Source organism: Poecilia mexicana, unplaced genomic scaffold (assembly GCF_051168715.1).
Source record: "Poecilia mexicana isolate PSO_F unplaced genomic scaffold, ASM5116871v1 scaffold_16, whole genome shotgun sequence".
In the NCBI taxonomy this organism is placed as follows: domain Eukaryota; kingdom Metazoa; phylum Chordata; class Actinopteri; order Cyprinodontiformes; family Poeciliidae; genus Poecilia; species Poecilia mexicana.
The window spans coordinates 17,462,077-17,478,934 of NW_028263385.1; the positions used below are offsets into that span (position 1 = coordinate 17,462,077).

At 37.9% G+C, this 16,858-nt stretch overlaps 3 protein-coding genes across 4 annotated transcripts; 1 reads left to right on the top strand and 2 right to left on the bottom strand.

The window, feature by feature from the left end:
• Window positions 1–612: 612 nt before the first annotated feature.
• Window positions 613–4,284, top strand: LOC106906611 (hairy/enhancer-of-split related with YRPW motif protein 1-like). Its single transcript, XM_014971953.2, has 5 exons — window positions 613–1,794; window positions 1,982–2,057; window positions 2,227–2,310; window positions 2,453–2,534; window positions 2,637–4,284. The coding sequence occupies exons 1-5, from the start codon at window positions 1,709–1,711 to the stop codon at window positions 3,242–3,244; spliced, it is 936 nt and encodes a 311-aa protein (XP_014827439.2). The 5' UTR covers window positions 613–1,708; the 3' UTR covers window positions 3,245–4,284.
• A 1,335-nt stretch (window positions 4,285–5,619) lies between these two features.
• Window positions 5,620–10,907, bottom strand: stmn2a (stathmin 2a). The gene is made up of 5 exons (XM_088014150.1): window positions 10,597–10,907; window positions 7,912–8,012; window positions 7,589–7,762; window positions 7,315–7,506; window positions 5,620–7,207 (listed from the first exon to the last, which is right to left on the bottom strand). The coding sequence occupies exons 1-5, from the start codon at window positions 10,613–10,615 to the stop codon at window positions 7,145–7,147; spliced, it is 549 nt and encodes a 182-aa protein (XP_087870276.1). The 5' UTR covers window positions 10,616–10,907; the 3' UTR covers window positions 5,620–7,144.
• Window positions 10,908–11,298: 391 nt separating this feature from the next.
• On the bottom strand, window positions 11,299–16,215 carry upp1 (uridine phosphorylase 1). Of its 2 annotated transcripts, none has more exons than XM_088014100.1 (8): window positions 16,113–16,215; window positions 15,709–15,788; window positions 14,759–14,870; window positions 14,351–14,509; window positions 14,126–14,240; window positions 13,138–13,347; window positions 12,883–13,029; window positions 11,299–12,751 (listed from the first exon to the last, which is right to left on the bottom strand). In XM_088014100.1, the coding sequence occupies exons 2-8, from the start codon at window positions 15,750–15,752 to the stop codon at window positions 12,600–12,602; spliced, it is 939 nt and encodes a 312-aa protein (XP_087870226.1). In that variant the 5' UTR covers window positions 15,753–15,788; window positions 16,113–16,215; the 3' UTR covers window positions 11,299–12,599. The 2 variants fall into 2 exon arrangements, with proteins under 2 accessions (XP_087870226.1, XP_014827440.2); XM_014971954.2 differs by having other exon boundaries at window positions 16,044–16,212.
• Window positions 16,216–16,858: the final 643 nt, after the last annotated feature.

The window sequence follows — 16,858 nt, forward strand, 5'->3', positions numbered from 1 at the left end:
TCAGTATGAATTTCTTTTTTTAATTATTTTTATTTCCAGATCTATTTTTTTTAAGTTGCCTGTCAATGTGACAAATGATTGAGCAGCACCAGCTTTTTTAATGTGTCCATCCACCCATAAATCCATCCATCTAATCTGTGGGCAACAAAAATTAAGGCTGGTGAAAAAAAAACATTATTATAGTAATCGTAGTAATGACATTTGTTACATAAAAATGTGTAGAGCATGTTAATAGACATAAGCAATCCAGATATACGCTCGCCATTGTTACAGTTCATTCATTATTCTTTGCTTCCTCATTTTAACACCATTTGACATCTATTATCTTTGCAGGCCTTGATTTTTCGTGTTCAAATGAAAAGATCACACTGACAAATAATAATGAATAATCAGTATCCATCCTTCATTACAGTCTGTGGTTTTTGCAGGTTCACAGGAAAGTTTTATTACAGTGGGAAGGAGGAAGCCTACATGGTGGTGCGCCGTTACTGATCTTCCATTTGCAACATGTACAGAAGAACTGAGTCTTCTGTAACTGTCTGACTTAAAACAACAACAAAAAATATTATCTTGGTTCTGTACATTACATCTTCCTGGAAATGTAGTTTTCAGATGTTTACTCTGACAAAGTTTCTATTTTTTTTTTTTTTTTTTTAAATAGTGACTGTCTTTGCATGATGTTATCTTCAAATGACGCGAGAGATGTGTGATGCTCATCATCGCCCTCACTTCATGCTGTACCTGACGTTATGGAAATATCTATGACCTGCTAAGAGCAGGAATTGTTGGTCTTGCAGCAGTTGTTCACGGGAATCAAGATCTCATCTGCACTTGTCTCGCCCCAGTGCATGAACTTAGCAACTGACCTGATGGAGCAGAAACAGCTGTGTCTCAACAAGGTAGTGGTTCTGTGAGACAGCCAGGGTGGAGGGCTGGGGGAGGGGGTGGGACTTCCACTGATGGACTGTCAGGTTCAGAGCAGGAACCCTATAAGTGCAACATTTATTCTAATTATAAATGCATTATTGCTTCTGTTTGGAATAGAATAGAAAAGAATAGAATAGAATAGAATAGAATAGAATAGAATAGAATAGAATAGAATAGAATAGAAAGTTAAAGTAAGTGAGAGCACACAAAAAGAAAAAAAAGAAAAATAAGAGACAGTGCAGTAATGACAAATTCACAATTAAAAAAACTGTACAGTTACTAAAATATACTCAGTTATAGGTATATATGCAACTGAACAGAATAATTTAAAGAAATAAATGTGCTTGTTTTAGAAAATGTAAAAAAAATATCATTAAGAAAAGAACAAATAATAGATTCAGCTTCAGCGTTTTGAAGATCTAAAAAAAAAAAAAAAAAGCTGAAAAAGAAACTTTAACAAGAAGACTTTCACTGAGGCTCATCTGTTAGCTACTAACAGAAAATAAAGAACAATTGCTTCTCTCAAACCTTTCCAGTCATACATATAGCGTTTATTTCTTAAACGAACACGTCATTTAGGTGTCAGCTTTAGTTCGAGCTCGCTAACGAGTCCAGTTCGGACCACTCCCACCTCAATCTTTAGGCCCCGCCCCCTTCCCGCGGTGTGAAAGTCATCCCAGCAGAAGCAGATCTGATGTTCAAACTGTTGCTCGGACCCTGTGCGGCTGCAGCTCTCTGAGAAGCTAAACGCGCCTTCATCCGTGTGAGCCTGGACATCAGAATGAAGCGAAGCCTCAACTACAGCTCATCAGACAGCGAGCTGGATGACAATGTGGAGGTGGAGAAGGACAGTGGCGACGAAAATGGGTAGGTTTTTTTTTTTTTTTTTTTCCCACAATAACTATACATGATAGATTATATGTTATATCTTAGAATTTAGATTGTATATATTATATTTTATATCCTTTTTAGATTAAAGATATATTGTGCCAACAAGTCATGTCATGTTTTACGATGATTTAAAAAAAACAATTGAGACATATTTTCCTTTCAGTCAAGCTGATTCTCCAGGATCGATGTCACCCTCCACCACCACTACACAAGTTCAAGCAAGAAAAAGGCGCAGAGGGGTATGCAAACATCTAGCACTGACTTTTTTAAACCTCAGTTCTTTTTTTCCCCCTTCCTCTATTCACAATTATTATTGTATCCATTTTAATTCATTTTATATATTTATATTTTCAACCTATTTTCTGAGGGAATGTTGATATGTCTTTATATTGAAATGTTTACAAATAGATAATAGAGAAAAGAAGACGTGACCGGATCAATAATAGCCTGTCAGAGCTGAGAAGACTGGTACCAAGTGCTTTTGAGAAGCAGGTGAATTACTCTTCCCCTCATTACATCCTGAACCCACACATTTGGTTTTGCTTTTTTTTTTATTTTTTTTTTTTATGCAGATTATAGCCAAATTCAGTGGAAATTTGTGTAAAGTCACAATATTCATCTTCCTGCTTTTCAGGGATCAGCTAAATTGGAAAAAGCAGAAATTCTGCAGATGACAGTGGACCACCTGAAGATGCTTCATGCATCTGGAGGAAAAGGTGAATAACCCTCAGACGTCATAATGCAAGCCAGAACTTTCTGCTGTAGGTTGGACATTCCTGTTGTCTTACCTGACAGGCTCCTGTTGTCTTGCCTCACAGGTTACTTTGAGGCTCATGCTCTTGCTAAGGATTACCGCAGTCTGGGCTTCAGGGAGTGTCTGGCAGAGACGGCCCGTTACCTGAGCATCATCGAGGGCCGGGACAGCACAGACTCCCTGCGGGTCCGCTTGGTGTCCCACCTCAGCAACTACGCCTCCCAGAGGGAGGTTCACACTGGACTGGAGCACTTTGCTTGGGGCTCGGCGTATGGAACAGCCCCGTCCCCTCTCCCCCACCATCTTCTTCTGCAGCACCCTCAGGGCAGGACACCTGCGCCCAGAACAAACAGCAGTCCACCCTCTTCCTGCTCCTCTTCTTCTTCCTCATCCTCCTCATCCGGTGAGGCTTCTGGAGCGTCCAGACTCAGCATGCTGTCCCCCACGGAGTCTCTCAGGGTGCCTCCTAACAGCTCCTTACCCCTCAGTCTACCTGTGCCGACATCTAAGTTGTCCCCACCTCTCGTCTCGTCTCTCTCCTCGCTTTCGGCCTTCCCCCTCTCCTTTGGGGCCTTTCCTCTCATCTCCCCGACGGCCATCGGTACAGTGAGTCCCACCTCCACCATGTCGAAGCCTTACAGGCCGTGGGGCATGGAGATTGGGGCATTCTGACGCTGAGCACTGGACTCAAGGCAACAGCTGAGCTGTGCCCACCATCACCGACAAATCCTGCTTCAACCGTTCATACGGCAATAAACTAAAGAAAAATAAATCAGAATAATTTTATTTTGCTTAGAAATAAGTTTGGGAAGTTGCAGGTGGACGTAATGCCCTTTTAGAATTTTATTTACTTAAAAGGTGATGTGTTATTAAAAGGCGTAATTTAGGTAGTCTTTTCGCCTCCAGGTTGAGGACTGATGTAAAAAAGATGAATGAGCCATGATAGATTGATTGTAGAAGAATTGTACAGATACAATTAAAAAACTGTGCAAACTGGCGACCACCAAGGTTGGACACAGGAGGATATGGGCCCCTGGGCTAGAGTTTTGGTGCCCACTCAATTTGCTTTTACCTATGCAAGTTATAAGTAAATGTCACGAAAATGGTTTGTCCAAACCACTAAATAAAAAGAAACGAAAGTTTCTTTTAAACAAATAATGACTTTGCCATCTATTGGTAACAGTGAGACAAAAACATTATATCTATATGCCAGTCGTCTCTGTGGCTTTTTAACCAAGTCTCTGAAATACACCAAAAACAAAGGAGGCCTAGGAGACGTGCTTAAGGTTTGCTGTTGTTGCACCTGAAGTGTTTGGGGTTAGCTAGATTAAAAATGGGCCTCTGACATCATTATTTACAAATAGTTGTATAGTGGTGTTTAACATGAAAATCTTGGCTTATAATTTTCCTTTGAATGCCTGCAAAAGATGTGTTTACCAAATCTCCATTCACTGAAAGATAAAAGTTTGAGGTGAACAACTTAAGTTACTGCCCCAGTTAGTCCGGCCCAGTTGACTACAGATGTCTACATTTTAAATTTCTTTAATTTGTTCTGTTTTATTTAGCAATATTGCAGCTATGTGCAAAAACATAAATTTAATGTTGAGCGGACTGCATTTGGAAAACACGTGTTTTGAAACTTAAAAATGATTGTTTATGTATCGGTTATACCTTTTTTTTTTCTTTTACAAATAAAGTGGGTCCAAAACACATTTCTGGCATTTTTCTGTTTTATTTAATCCTCAGCATTTTTGAATAAACTTATTCCTTTGAGAAATCTGATTATGTGATTATAAGCTTCTTCCCTAATCAATATTTGTGCTGCAGGTGTATTATGGCAGCAGCACCATGGAAGTTCATTATAAGTTAATAAGATCCAGGTTATTAACTGGAAAGCAGGTCCTTTGCCATGTGCCAGGTTTGAGTAACAGAATCCAAAAGCATTGTTGCCCTTATGAATACCCAGGAAATCATTAAGAGCCAGAGGAAATCCTTTACAATGTTACCCTGACCTCACCAGCCTGGGCTGGTCTGGAACGGAGACAATAGTGTGAACAGGATGGGGACATTGGTGGAGAAAGAGTTATTAAGTATCACCAACGAAGAAGCAGATGGTCTCATAAATCACATCTTGACTCAAATGGGTTGTTTCTTGTTTGGTTTCTATAAATTGAGATTTTTAGAGGTTCATTCTTTTAGTGAGGCAGTTTTATCCTTCTAGAGCACCCAAGGGGTAAAATGTGTTCTTAATTTGTTGTCTGTAGACTAAAGCCACATACTCATCTAAAATATATCTACGTCACTTAATTTACCATCTTCTGATAAGCAAATCTGTAGGTTGAAAACAAGGTCACAGCGAAAGCCTAGGTGTTTATTTGTTTCCTTCTTTTTTAAATAAAACAGTGATCTGCTTTGCAAATTGAGGCTAAAGTCGGATGCTGCCACCTGTTGGTAGAAGATCACTCTTACACTAATGGATTTTGAACAGGTGACACTTTTTGTGGAAACATGGAAAAAGTTGTGCAAGCCAGGGCTAGTTCAATGGTTTCAGGTCAACCTATTATTATTATTATTATTATTATTATTATTATTATTATTATTATTATTATTATTATTATTATTATTATTATTATTATTATTATTAAACATTTAAAAAAACAAGTATGTCTTTATCTTTCATTGATTATTTTTCTGTACTATAAACTTTTTCTTATAATTAATTTGCAATCAACAATCATTGTTGCTTCTTTATGTTTGTGATTAAATGTGTTCATTAGGAGTGTTAGGAACTCACCATTCAGATCGATTTTGAATTGTTTTTGGCCGATCCTAAAACCAATCAGATTAATAGAGTTTATCAGTGTGTTTGCTTATAAAACATTTAGAAATAAAAATTTGGTTTCTATAAATATAAAACTCAAATTCCAAGCATGATGTACAGCTATATTGGTTTCTTACCATTGAAAACATCCATATGGTCTACTGGAAATGTATTACTTAGACTAAATGAAAATAAATGGAAAAATGGTTTTTTGCAGACTGCAGTTCTCAAGGTGTGTAGATAACTGGTTCTTTTATTTGGCAGTTTACAATTCCCCTTGTGTTTTATTACAGAAACGTAATAGATGGTGCATGCCATGTTCACAGAACTCCCAAACCTTTATTCAGCAAAGCTTTCACAGAGAAAAATATGAAGAGGAAAAAAACACAAGCAGCAGACTACGCAGGCAGATATCAGTGGTATTCTGAAGGTTAAAAAGAGACTACTTCAGTGTGCTGTATGCAAAGCTTCTTGCATCCATTATCTACCTAAACCTCTATGGAGAAAAGATGCTAATGATGCCTAGTCGCCCACACAGACATACTTTAGGTTCACACTATCAAATATCAAGATGGGAGCAACAGCACATTCCACTGTCCAAGACACTGTGAATGACACCAGTTTGGTCTCATAACATTCATTCATTTTGTGAGACTCATCTCCAGAGATCCTAGGAGAGCTATTTATTTGGCAAATGACTGGTTTGAAAAAAGGTGTGAATATGCAGATGTACAGTTACTCCCTTTAGGCAAATACATTCCTAACAACAATACAATTCATCTCAGAGGAAGTGGTCTGAATCTATGGGTGTCGAGCATGAGTAGGCGACATGGGGGAGATAACAGATGCACCCAAACCAGATTTGCAGCGTACATATCGACTGTCACTCTTCACGAAACATACAAATATTTTATCAACATCATCGTCGTCATCGTCATGACATCATCAGAATACACTGAAAATCCTCCATCTTCTGCCAACTCCCAACACTGAGGCCTTTCATATGATAAGAGTTGTGGCGTAAAACTTGAAGAACATAAACAGTCACGAACAAAAAGATTGAGAGCTAGCTAGATAAATAAATAAAATGTTGGCTATCAAGAAAGATTGATAAGTAGCTTTCTATCTATTTATCTAACTAGCTAGCTTGATAACATGTTGGTTATCAAGAAATTTAGCTAACTAGCTTTCGGTCTATTTATCTAGCTAGCTAGCAAGACAACTAGACACAGAGAGAGGGAGAGAAAGAGAGAGAGAGAGAGAGAGAGAGAGAGAGAGCGCTATCTGGCAAGCTAGCTAAACAGATAACTAACCCGCTATCTATCTAATTTTTATCTAGTATCTAGATAGATAGATAGATAGATAGATAGATAGATAGATAGATAGATAGATAGATAGATAGATAGATAGATAGATAGATAGATAGATAGATAGATAGATAGATAGATAGATAGATAGATAGATAGATAGATAGATAGATAGATAGATAGAGTATTTACAAAATAAAAGTCATATGGTTGCACTTTCGCTAAATCAACAAATCTATTCAGTTGTAAAAGGAGATTCATAGATGTCTGTATCACTGATAATAAGGGTTGTGGATAGTTGTGACAAGGTGTGCAGTGCTGTGGTGGTGAGTTTCTTGAGCCTCTCAGCCTTCACGGCAGAGTGTCTGTTTTGGAGAGGTTGAGGGCAGGGATGGATGGATGGATGGATGGTTCGACAGACGGACCACAGGAATTGTGTGAAGCTCATGCTAGCTGCTCTTCCCTCAGCAGCTCTTTGTTCCTGCGCACAGCTGCGGCATGCTTCTCCTTAACACAGGGACACACATAGAGACAATGATTAGTTTGAAAATTCTAAAACCCAGACTGCAACACTGATTCCCACTGATAAATGCCTGAGTTTTTGCCACTCTGACCTTCTCCTGTAGGCGCTCCATCATGGCTGCCAGCTGGGCCTCGCGATTCTCCTTAATCTGCTCCATCTTCATCTGGAGCTTTTCCTCGGCCATCTTGCTAAAGTTGCTGTTCTCCTCCATGGCCTTTAGCAACACGTCCCTTTCATGCTCCCGCTTTTCTGCCAAAGCCTTCAGCACCTGAGACTCTTGGTACTAAGAAAAAACACATCATGTTATTCATTTTGAAAAGCCTCTGCTATTTAGAACCCAAAGGTGATGGTCAGAAAGAAAATACCTTTCTTCGCTCTTCAGCTGCCTCCAGTTTCTTCTCAATCTCCTCCAGGGAGAGATCCCTCTTTGGAGGAGAGGGAAGGTTGTGGGCAATGTCTGACACCGGAGACTGGGGCTTGAGAATTACCTCAAAGGCTTGCCCTGAGGCCCGTTTGTCTATAGGTTTAACCTCCATGTCTGTAAATCAGACAAATACAATGAGAGTGCTAAAGAAATCCATTAACATACCAGTTGATTAATTACTAATGCTTCTTCTTCCAGGGAAGAGAAAACATCCATTAGGGACCATTTGTTTGGTTGTAAAGAAAATCAATTTTTCAGATCCTTCATACCTTCAAACTCACAAACAAGCTTGTTGCGAGTCTCTGGGTAGAAGCAGGAACAGATGAGGGAGAGGACGGACAACTCCTTCATCTTCTCTTTGTATGCTGTTGGGAAATTAAAAAAAAATCTAATCAGGTTAAACAATACACAACGAAGGTGCTTGCTCAATAATTAATCCTGAAATTAATACAAATAGTTGGCAAACAGAGGTTGCTCAATAAACCATATAATGTTAATAAAGCATTTGTAGCCCTTGAATTTTCCCACATTTTGTCATGGTAGAGTCCCAACATGTAATCTATTTGGATGTCATGCAATACTCCAGCAAATGCACCCTTGTGCTTAGTTCCCCAAGAGTCTGAAATAAGCTGTTTCACGGTTGCTCTGGTTGTTCGTTTAAGGTTGCTGTCCTACTGGTAAAAGGTAAGCCTCTGTTTCAGCATTGGTGTACAGTATTTAGAGTAATCTGCACTGTTTTCTGTCATACTTGTAGGCTAAAAGTAATCTTAGAGCATTTTATTGGGATTCAATGCGGCATAATCATGAAGTGAAAAAAAAAACGTCACATGATTTGACTTTCCTCTAGATGCTGACTGTGCCTTGGGTGGTTTTGTGGCAAACTGAAAATGGGATTTTTATGGCTATTATTACTTCTGCTTATAGGCCAGATTTGTTGAGTGCAGTGCAGTTGTACTGTTAATGGATTTTTCCACCTGAGCTAAGGATTTCAGCATCTCCTCCAAGAGTAATTGATTCAATTAATCTTTACCTGACTTGTCAGATGGATTGTCATATCTTGGCAGATTTGCATTTGTAAAATACCTTTTCTATTCTCTAGATGAGAAATTGAATAGTGCTGTTGAAGCTTAAGGTTTGGGTTATTGTTTTCTAACCTGATTCTGCTTTAAACTTCACCACAATATTATCCATGTCATGTCTGCTGTATTCCTTCACCAGCATGATGTTGTTTACTAATGTTCTCTAAAACAATCTCTGAATTCTTCACATAAAAGCTGAATTCATACTGATATTAAATAACATAAAGGTGGACATAATTTCCTAACATAGTGATTTTTAAAAAAATTACTTTTATTATAATTTGGGGGCATAAAATTAAAAGGCATTGGACACAATTTCACAACTCACTCTTAAAATTTTTATTTGTCTTTAAATGAGTGTATTCTTTTCCTTCTACTTAACAATATTTCATGTTCCTCTATAATGTAAAACTGGAATAAGAATGTAAGAATGTAAGAGAATAGGTGAAAGTTCAAAGGGTATGAATAATTTTGCGAGGTATTTTATCATTTCACTATTACAGAATCAATAACGTATTTCAAGTCTTAAAGGTATGGAAGCATTGTGTTCCTCCATTAATAATTGAAGAATAATTGATGTATCCAGTCTGATGTGGTCACCATACATTTCTTAAAAGAAGCCAGCCATAAACACAAAATCCCATTTGAATCTAGCAAACTGGGCCTGCATGTAAGTTCGTCCAGTTTCCTTGTTAAATCTTTGTTCCAAAGCCTCCCGCAAGCTTATTTTGTTATCGAGACAGCAAGAACCGCCTGATTAATGATCTGCACTCCATTTGTTTTCCTTCTTTACATCTTTGTGAAAGTGCCCACCTAGGTCCTCAGAGAGGACAACAGGGCTGCTGAGCCTTCTGTTCCAAAGGCCGGCGAGTGAAGCAGCTCTTTTGCTGCAGGGCAGGCCTGCCTCCCACCTTACAATACACTTATCTGCTTTAGGATGCTCTCCATAACAAGGCATGCAAACACACACAAAACAATCAAAATGGAATGATTAGATCAGGATATTGCTTTATAAAACACTCTAATTAAAACAAAAACTGCTGAGCAATTTGTCTCTATGGCAAACTAATGTGGGAATATACACCCAATAACAAAAGCTGTAGTGTTTTAGTTTAAATCCCCAACTATTATCATCATTGATGAATATATAAATAGTTCTTTTCTCACATTCCATACATGCCACCAGCTGGAGATCCATCCTGGACTTTGAGGAAATAAGACAAGCTAAAGAATGAAAAGGCTCAGTTCTCATCACGTTATTTAAAATATATATAAAACTACATAAACTTGAAGAATTACATCTCTATGCAAGCTTGGTTATAATAAAAGTCATGTAGAAAGAAGCCAGTGCGGGATAAATATGACTGTTTTGCTGTCGGCTCAATGATCGGCCGCTTAGCATCTTGGGTGGGGTCCGTCTGCATTATGCTGCATGTTGGGGGGCCGCTGTGGCATGAAGCGGCGCAGGTGCAGCACTGCGAATAAAGCTGTTTTAACAGTTCCGATCAGATTATTTCCGCTATGTGCTGCATTATGTGAAATGAAAATATTATCAATGCAACAATCCAACAAACGTTTGAGACAATGAAGAAGGATTCTGGCCTTGTAAGCCCATTCTTGCATTTTGCAGATTTCAACTGAGACAACACACTCGAGTTCAGTAGAAGAGATCCGTGCTTAAAAATGTTTTTTTTTTTTTTTTTTTTTTTTTTTTTTTAATCCTTTACAATATAACGCCAGACGGTATGCTGCGCCTTTCTGGTAACGGAAAGGATGCACCTGTCATGAGTCCATCCATCCATCCATCCATCCATCCATCCATCCATCCTCCCATCTTTTCAGTAAGGACCACCAGTCTTAACACACTTACCGGTTACAGTTTTAGCCATGACTGATGTATTTCTCCGCAGAGGATGCTGAAGCTCTGTTCCGATGAACCGTGATGCTGCTTAAGGCACTGAGTCAGCGAATAGACCGGGCTTGGACTGGGAAGCGGAGAGCAAGAGGAACGCGCACAGGAACGCGCATTCAGACCCTCCTCTTGCCTATGACGCGCACGGCGGGTACCAGCATCCACCATGAGCTGCAGCCTTCAGCCTAACAAGCTTGAGTCAGTGAATCAGGAATGAGGTGATTCAAAACCTGACCCAAATAGGAATTGTTTACAAAGACTTGCATGATTCTGCCACCATGTTGTCCCACCTGACCTGTGAATCTGTGTCCCTCTTCCAAAGTAACAATGGGTGCCATGGGTTACCTCATTGGTTGCTCCTTGTTTGACCTACAAGCGTAGCTTAAACATGTCTTGCCAAGTTTGCAGATGTGAAAGTATCTTCATTTTCAGATGATGGATTGATCAGCTCTCTTAATACTGATTTATCACAAAAAAATCAAGATGCAATGAAATTTGAGTTTTATAACATGAGAAAAAGAAATAAAAAGATGAAGATTATGTTTCCACAGCACTTTAAATACACTTTTGTTTTGAGTCAAGCTTGATATATGTATAATTATTATAACACAGGTAAAAAAAAAAAAGGGGAAGCCATGGGAATAATTTACATAGAGTGGGTGATCTTCAAAAATAAGATGTATTTTGAGTGGTCTAAAGGAAAAATGCCGATGATCTGATAAAATCATGCTCTGGAGCACTGATCTTTCATTACCTGCCAATACTTTTAACTGATGTAGCAACAAACATATCGTGACACATATAAAGAACACACAAGTACTGCCACACTGCAAGGACAACTGTTTTAATTTATATACACACAAATATATATATATATATATATATATATATATATATATATATATATATATATATATATATATATATATATATATATATATATATATATATATATATATATATATACATAAATCTATATACTACATGCAGTTTTTTTAGCACCAGTAGTTATTTCAAGTCATGAAAAGTTACATCTGTGTAATATGTTGAGTTATATATAGAAAATAACACAGCCAGAGATTATGAACAATAAACAGTCCAGACAAGATACAAGCATTTTGGTTAATTTAAATTAAACAACATGGGACAAAATATTTGATATCTGTATCATTACTTTGACACTTAAGTATTTAGGTAAAACCATTAACAGATATTATATATTATGTTAAAGCACAGGTGGAGTTCAAGTTTTAAGGATCCAGAACTTAAATATATAAAAGTGCCTTAAATCAAAGATAATTAAAAACTTTAGCATCTAAATCCATTCAGTATTCAGTTAAATCAAATTCAAAACTAAGACAAAGGCTAAATAGTAAAATAGTGCATGTGTGTCCCCTTAATACCAAACCACCAACAATGTATGAATACAAGGCATAATGTAAAAGGGGATGTATTATGTATAAATTGACTTTGAGCTTTATTTCAAATGACATCCAAAGTAAACCATGAGTGTTGCTTTGATTCTTTCACACGTTTGATAAATCCTTGAATGGCAGCCATGTGGGGTTGCCTAAACGACGGGTCTCTGGAAAAAAAACTACTTCTCGTAAAAAACATTGTTAAAGGCTTAATGGGGAAAAGTTGTTGTCATGACTTGCTGAAAGCAGAATGCCGGAGAGAGTAGAAACTTCTCTTAAAAGAGACAATTTCAAGGTGTTAATTTGGGGAATTTCAAATTTCTTTTAAGCCTTGCTTGACATATACATCATTTATGACTAAAGGTTGCATGTGATATAAAATGGCACATAGCGGAAAGTACATAACATTGCCCCTTCAAAAACGGATTTATGTGAAGACATATCAACTACAACAGCAGCTTAAATCTACTGTTGTAGATCATTTTCAGTGCTTGGTCATTTATAACCTATATGATACTCAGACAAAATGTTCACTCTTAACATTCATCTGTTCTCCGCTTTGGCCTTCAGCTGCTGCTTAATGTAGGAGCCAACCAGTATTTGAGGACGAAGCTGATAACTGTTAAGAACTTCATGAGAGCTGCTGAGCTGATCTCCTTTCAGCCGATCCAACAGTGTGACGCAGACAACAGCCGCTGCACAAAACAAATACGAGAAACATGCAAGACAGTTAACAGAGGATCACATAAAATGTTCCTTTGAGTCGGTGACACTTTTGGCAGTTATGTTATGATAGTGTTGTCATGCTTTTTTTTTTTTTTTTTACCTCGTAGACCACTAAGTTTGCACATAGCAGCAAAAACGGATGATTCCATCTCGATGTTGCAGACTTCCGCCTCTTTGGCTTTTAGGAGGTATTCCTGTTTGTCTGTCTCTGTGTAGGAGCAGAAGGCGCCATCCAGGCGGGCTTGACCTTTGGATTTTATGTGACAGAGACAAGGGAAAGAAAAGAAATGGAAACACTGTAAGTGTACTGCAAGGGAAAGAATATGTTAAACCATCAGCACGTTAGAGTACACACCTTCATAAAAATCCAGCGTGCACATGGTGTTACCGATGACCGTCTCAAACTGGTTAAGCCTTTTGCTGCACTGCAACAGCTCCTGGGCCAGGCTTTGGTCCAGATCAGTGCTGCGCACCACCGTCTTTCCCAGGATCACCTGCTCAAACTTAGGCTGGAAAGTGGCATCCACTGACTGTTTGGTAACAACAACCGTGCCAGGCTCAAGTCCTTAAAAACAAAACAAATTTGCAAGTGAGAAAAATAAACTGTTGCATAATCTGTCAAAAAAAAAAAACAAACACTGCTGACTTTAACATCCAATGATCTAAAATATAAAATATATTTTGAGTGATTTTACGGTTTTGATTCCGGGATTCCGGTCTAAACTACACAAAACCCTGATTTGACAATCCCATTTAGTGTTTTTTTCTAAATATCTAGAGAAAAGTGCTACTTTTAAATCTTTACGTTTCCATGCCGACTGTGTCATAAAAATAATTAAGAACAGAAATGCAAAAAATTAGTAATACCTTGTTTAATTTTTAAATAATTAAAAATCCATAATCCCCTAACTACAAAATTACAAGCAGTGAATTGAGCAGCCCGACTCTGCACTAAAGTTGAACTCATCCTGACCTCCTTTATCAAACGTGTTGATCTTCCTGAAAACAAAGATCTCCCTTTTTAAATACTTATCAAACCCTTAAAGCAATTTGTCAGCAAATGTGTCCATACCTAATTATCTTCTATTCAACATTGTAGGTAATTATTACAAAACGTTTTTCTTATTGTCAGCTCTGAAAACAATCAGAACATGAAAAAGGCTGAAATGGTGAGACTGAAGTTTAAAAATGAAAATAGTTTTTCTCTTCTATTTTTTTTCCATTTCCTGTTTTTCTTATCACCGTCTTATTTTAAACAAGCCACTCCCAGCAGCTCCACATTCTACCCAGTTGCATCACTTATCAAAAGAAAAAGATTTCACACAAAAAAAACACTAATGTACCTATTCCTCCTGATGTCCCTATGCGTATGATTGTAACATCGGTGCAACGGGCATGATGAAGAAGCTTTATGAGTTCGTGTAACATTATTGCAATAGATGGAATGCCCATGCCATGCTGTGAAGGACAAGCACAAACATGTCACACAAAAGTTAGTTAAATATAAACTAGACAGATGATGGAAACCTTAAAGGAAACAAGTCGAGCCGAGCCGTGTTCGTACATACACTGACAGAGAGAACAGGGCCGACTTTGTACATGGCGTAACGATCCGTCCCAGCGCAGATGTTGGGATACTCAGATTTGGGGTCTTCCATTGCGAGCTCAGCTGCAATGAACTCGGTGAATGACTTCATCCTCCATGGACTCCCTCCGACACACACAAACTAAAAGATGCATTTACACACAGAAGAGTTTTGACAAAAATCAAACGTTACCATCAGATAATGTTGGGACATGACATGGTACTATGATTTAAAAATAAGCTCATTTACCAAAAACAAAACATTGAGTTACACGTCAAGGATCACAGTGAATAATTGCAACACTGATCATGTCAGTGAAACCAATTTTATACAGTGTAGAGGAAAAGTTTAAATCACTGCAACTATAAAAAAGGTATTAAAATTCCTTACTTTGACATCACCAAACATGGCTGGTAGGTTATGACTTCCAGTTCCTAGACTGAAGTGATAGAGGATGTCATCTTTCAGAGCATCCAGATGTGGATTGTGTACATAAATGGGGCTAAGAGAGGGACAGAGGGCAGATATTAAACATGCAGGTTATTCAAACCAGGCTAAATCGATATCACTGTTATATATTCATAAATTAAATCTATTCTTAAAAGCTCAGTGGGTTTAACTCTGAATTAAATATGTGTATAAAGACTTAAAGCCGTCAAAGCATCTTAACAGGGCACAGCAGTTTGTCCTTTTCCATTTATTGTTACTTAAGAAGATCTGTGGCTAACACTTTGCTGTTAGACACAATGGCAGTCACAACACCAACACAGTATCATATTTTAACACCATGCCTGATAAGGGTTAGTCTTTAAGTAGTACTTGTTCTTGATTCAAAACCTTCTGCTTTGGGATCTGCAGGTGGTAATCTTAAATGTTCACCACTGCACTTCTCTTTTGAGTAGTATCTGAAGGAAAGGTAAATGTGCTCAAACATTTAGAGTTCAGATCAAAATTACTTATAGAACAAAAGGAAATGAATGTACCACAGCTTCAGAACTAATGTTACACAATAGTAAATTGTAAATCCTAAGCAAAGGACCATGACGTTGACACTGTAAAATAGTCCAACTTTGTTGTTAGAAAAGCTTCATTAGAATCAAAATACACAGAGGAGTTAATCTGTGTGAATGTGCTAACAGTGTAGATAAGCTACTGTTTATTACTGTAGCATTCACTTAAAAAAAAAAATCTGTCCTTACTCTGTTGGGAAAGGTCATAGTCCTTATATCCTGCCACACCCAACAGTTTCCTAACTTACATTATGATTTGTTACAGAGAGCTTCTGCTTAAGCCAAAACCAAAAAAATAACTGTCAGCAAATGTTAAGGGTAAATCCTCACCTGCTGCACTGCTCCTTTTGCTTTTCCTTCTGGTCCATGTCCATGGGGGAAAAAAGCTGAGTTCATACAGTAATGCTCAGCTACCGGTAGACATAGAGAGAGAGAGAAAAAAAAAACAGAAGACACCTTGTTTTAACAACACCTGTCAGGAACGTGTTATAAGTTCGAACCAGCTGCTTGTTTTAAAATTTTAAAAAATCGCCGGGGGCGGCGGAAGTCATATATTGGTTGTATTTTTTAATAACACTAACCGTCCTTGTAGTAAAGATTAGACATCCCGCACACACAGCAATTCATCGCGGAGGGTGAAAAGAATGAATAAACTTCATATTTACCTTCAGGATGAACTAACTGAACGGTTGGACGACGACAAGTACCAAATAATCAGCAAATAGGTATTGCACCTTGAACGGTTTATCTTCACAGCTGTTTCCTCCGATATGTAGAAATTAATTTCTGCCTCAACATCTGACGCCGCCGCAGTTGACATGAAATACCGGTGATGACGTACGAGATGCGTCACCTTAAACATTAGTCCTCATTGGCTGGGAGGTACTTGCTCTGTGTCACGTACAGAAGTGACAAACTACAGATGCGCAATAACCCTGTATTACAGGAATGTGCAAAGTGGAAAAGCCCCAAACAGGACTGTAAGACTTCTAATGAGTAATTCGTGGTGCAAGTTAATTCTGTTTTTGAGAAATAAAACTGAATAAAACACTGAAAAACGTCTTTTCTGTTATGGAGAAATTATTTCTATGAGAAATGATGACATTGAATAATAAAAGGTGGTCAAATATGTTGGAAATACAAACATAGGAGTTATTTAGCTAAACCAGATGGTTCAGCTTTAGATTTTTTTCAGTTCAGAAAGTATTTTGCTCCAAGAGGAAATGGCTGAATAAACATCCCACAATCAAAGGGATTCCAATATATTCCGATGAGACTTTGTAATAATGTCCATAAACAAAATACTCCTCATATTCACTAACAGCCATCCTTGAAGGATCAGTTATTCAACTTGTCTTAGGGTTGTTTTGCTTCAGAGGTGATGTTATAGACAAAGACTTCAGAGAACAGTCTATTATAATTTCAAAGGCAAAAGGGAAAAGCTTTCATGCATGCACAATCATTGACGTGCACAGACAAC

Excerpts from the sequence above, each read along its gene's own strand:
- LOC106906611 (XM_014971953.2), top strand. The coding sequence starts at position 1,709 with ATGAAGCGAAGCCTCAACTACAGCTCATCAGACAGCGAGCTGGATGAC. Across the intron at positions 1,795-1,981 it reads GACAGTGGCGACGAAAATGG|TCAAGCTGATTCTCCAGGAT; the intron begins GTAGGTTTTTTT and ends TTTTCCTTTCAG. Across the intron at positions 2,058-2,226 it reads CAAGAAAAAGGCGCAGAGGG|ATAATAGAGAAAAGAAGACG; the intron begins GTATGCAAACAT and ends GTTTACAAATAG.
- stmn2a (XM_088014150.1), bottom strand. Across the intron at positions 7,763-7,911 it reads TTTGTGAGTTTGAAGGTATG|GACATGGAGGTTAAACCTAT; the intron begins AAGGATCTGAAA and ends GTCTGATTTACA. Across the intron at positions 7,507-7,588 it reads CAGCTGAAGAGCGAAGAAAG|TACCAAGAGTCTCAGGTGCT; the intron begins GTATTTTCTTTC and ends GTTTTTTCTTAG.
- upp1 (XM_088014100.1), bottom strand. The coding sequence starts at position 15,752 with ATGGACATGGACCAGAAGGAAAAGCAAAAGGAGCAGTGCAGCAG. Across the intron at positions 14,871-15,708 it reads CAAAAGGAGCAGTGCAGCAG|CCCCATTTATGTACACAATC; the intron begins GTGAGGATTTAC and ends TCCCTCTCTTAG. Across the intron at positions 12,752-12,882 it reads CAAACTTAGTGGTCTACGAG|CGGCTGTTGTCTGCGTCACA; the intron begins GTAAAAAAAAAA and ends TGTTTTGTGCAG.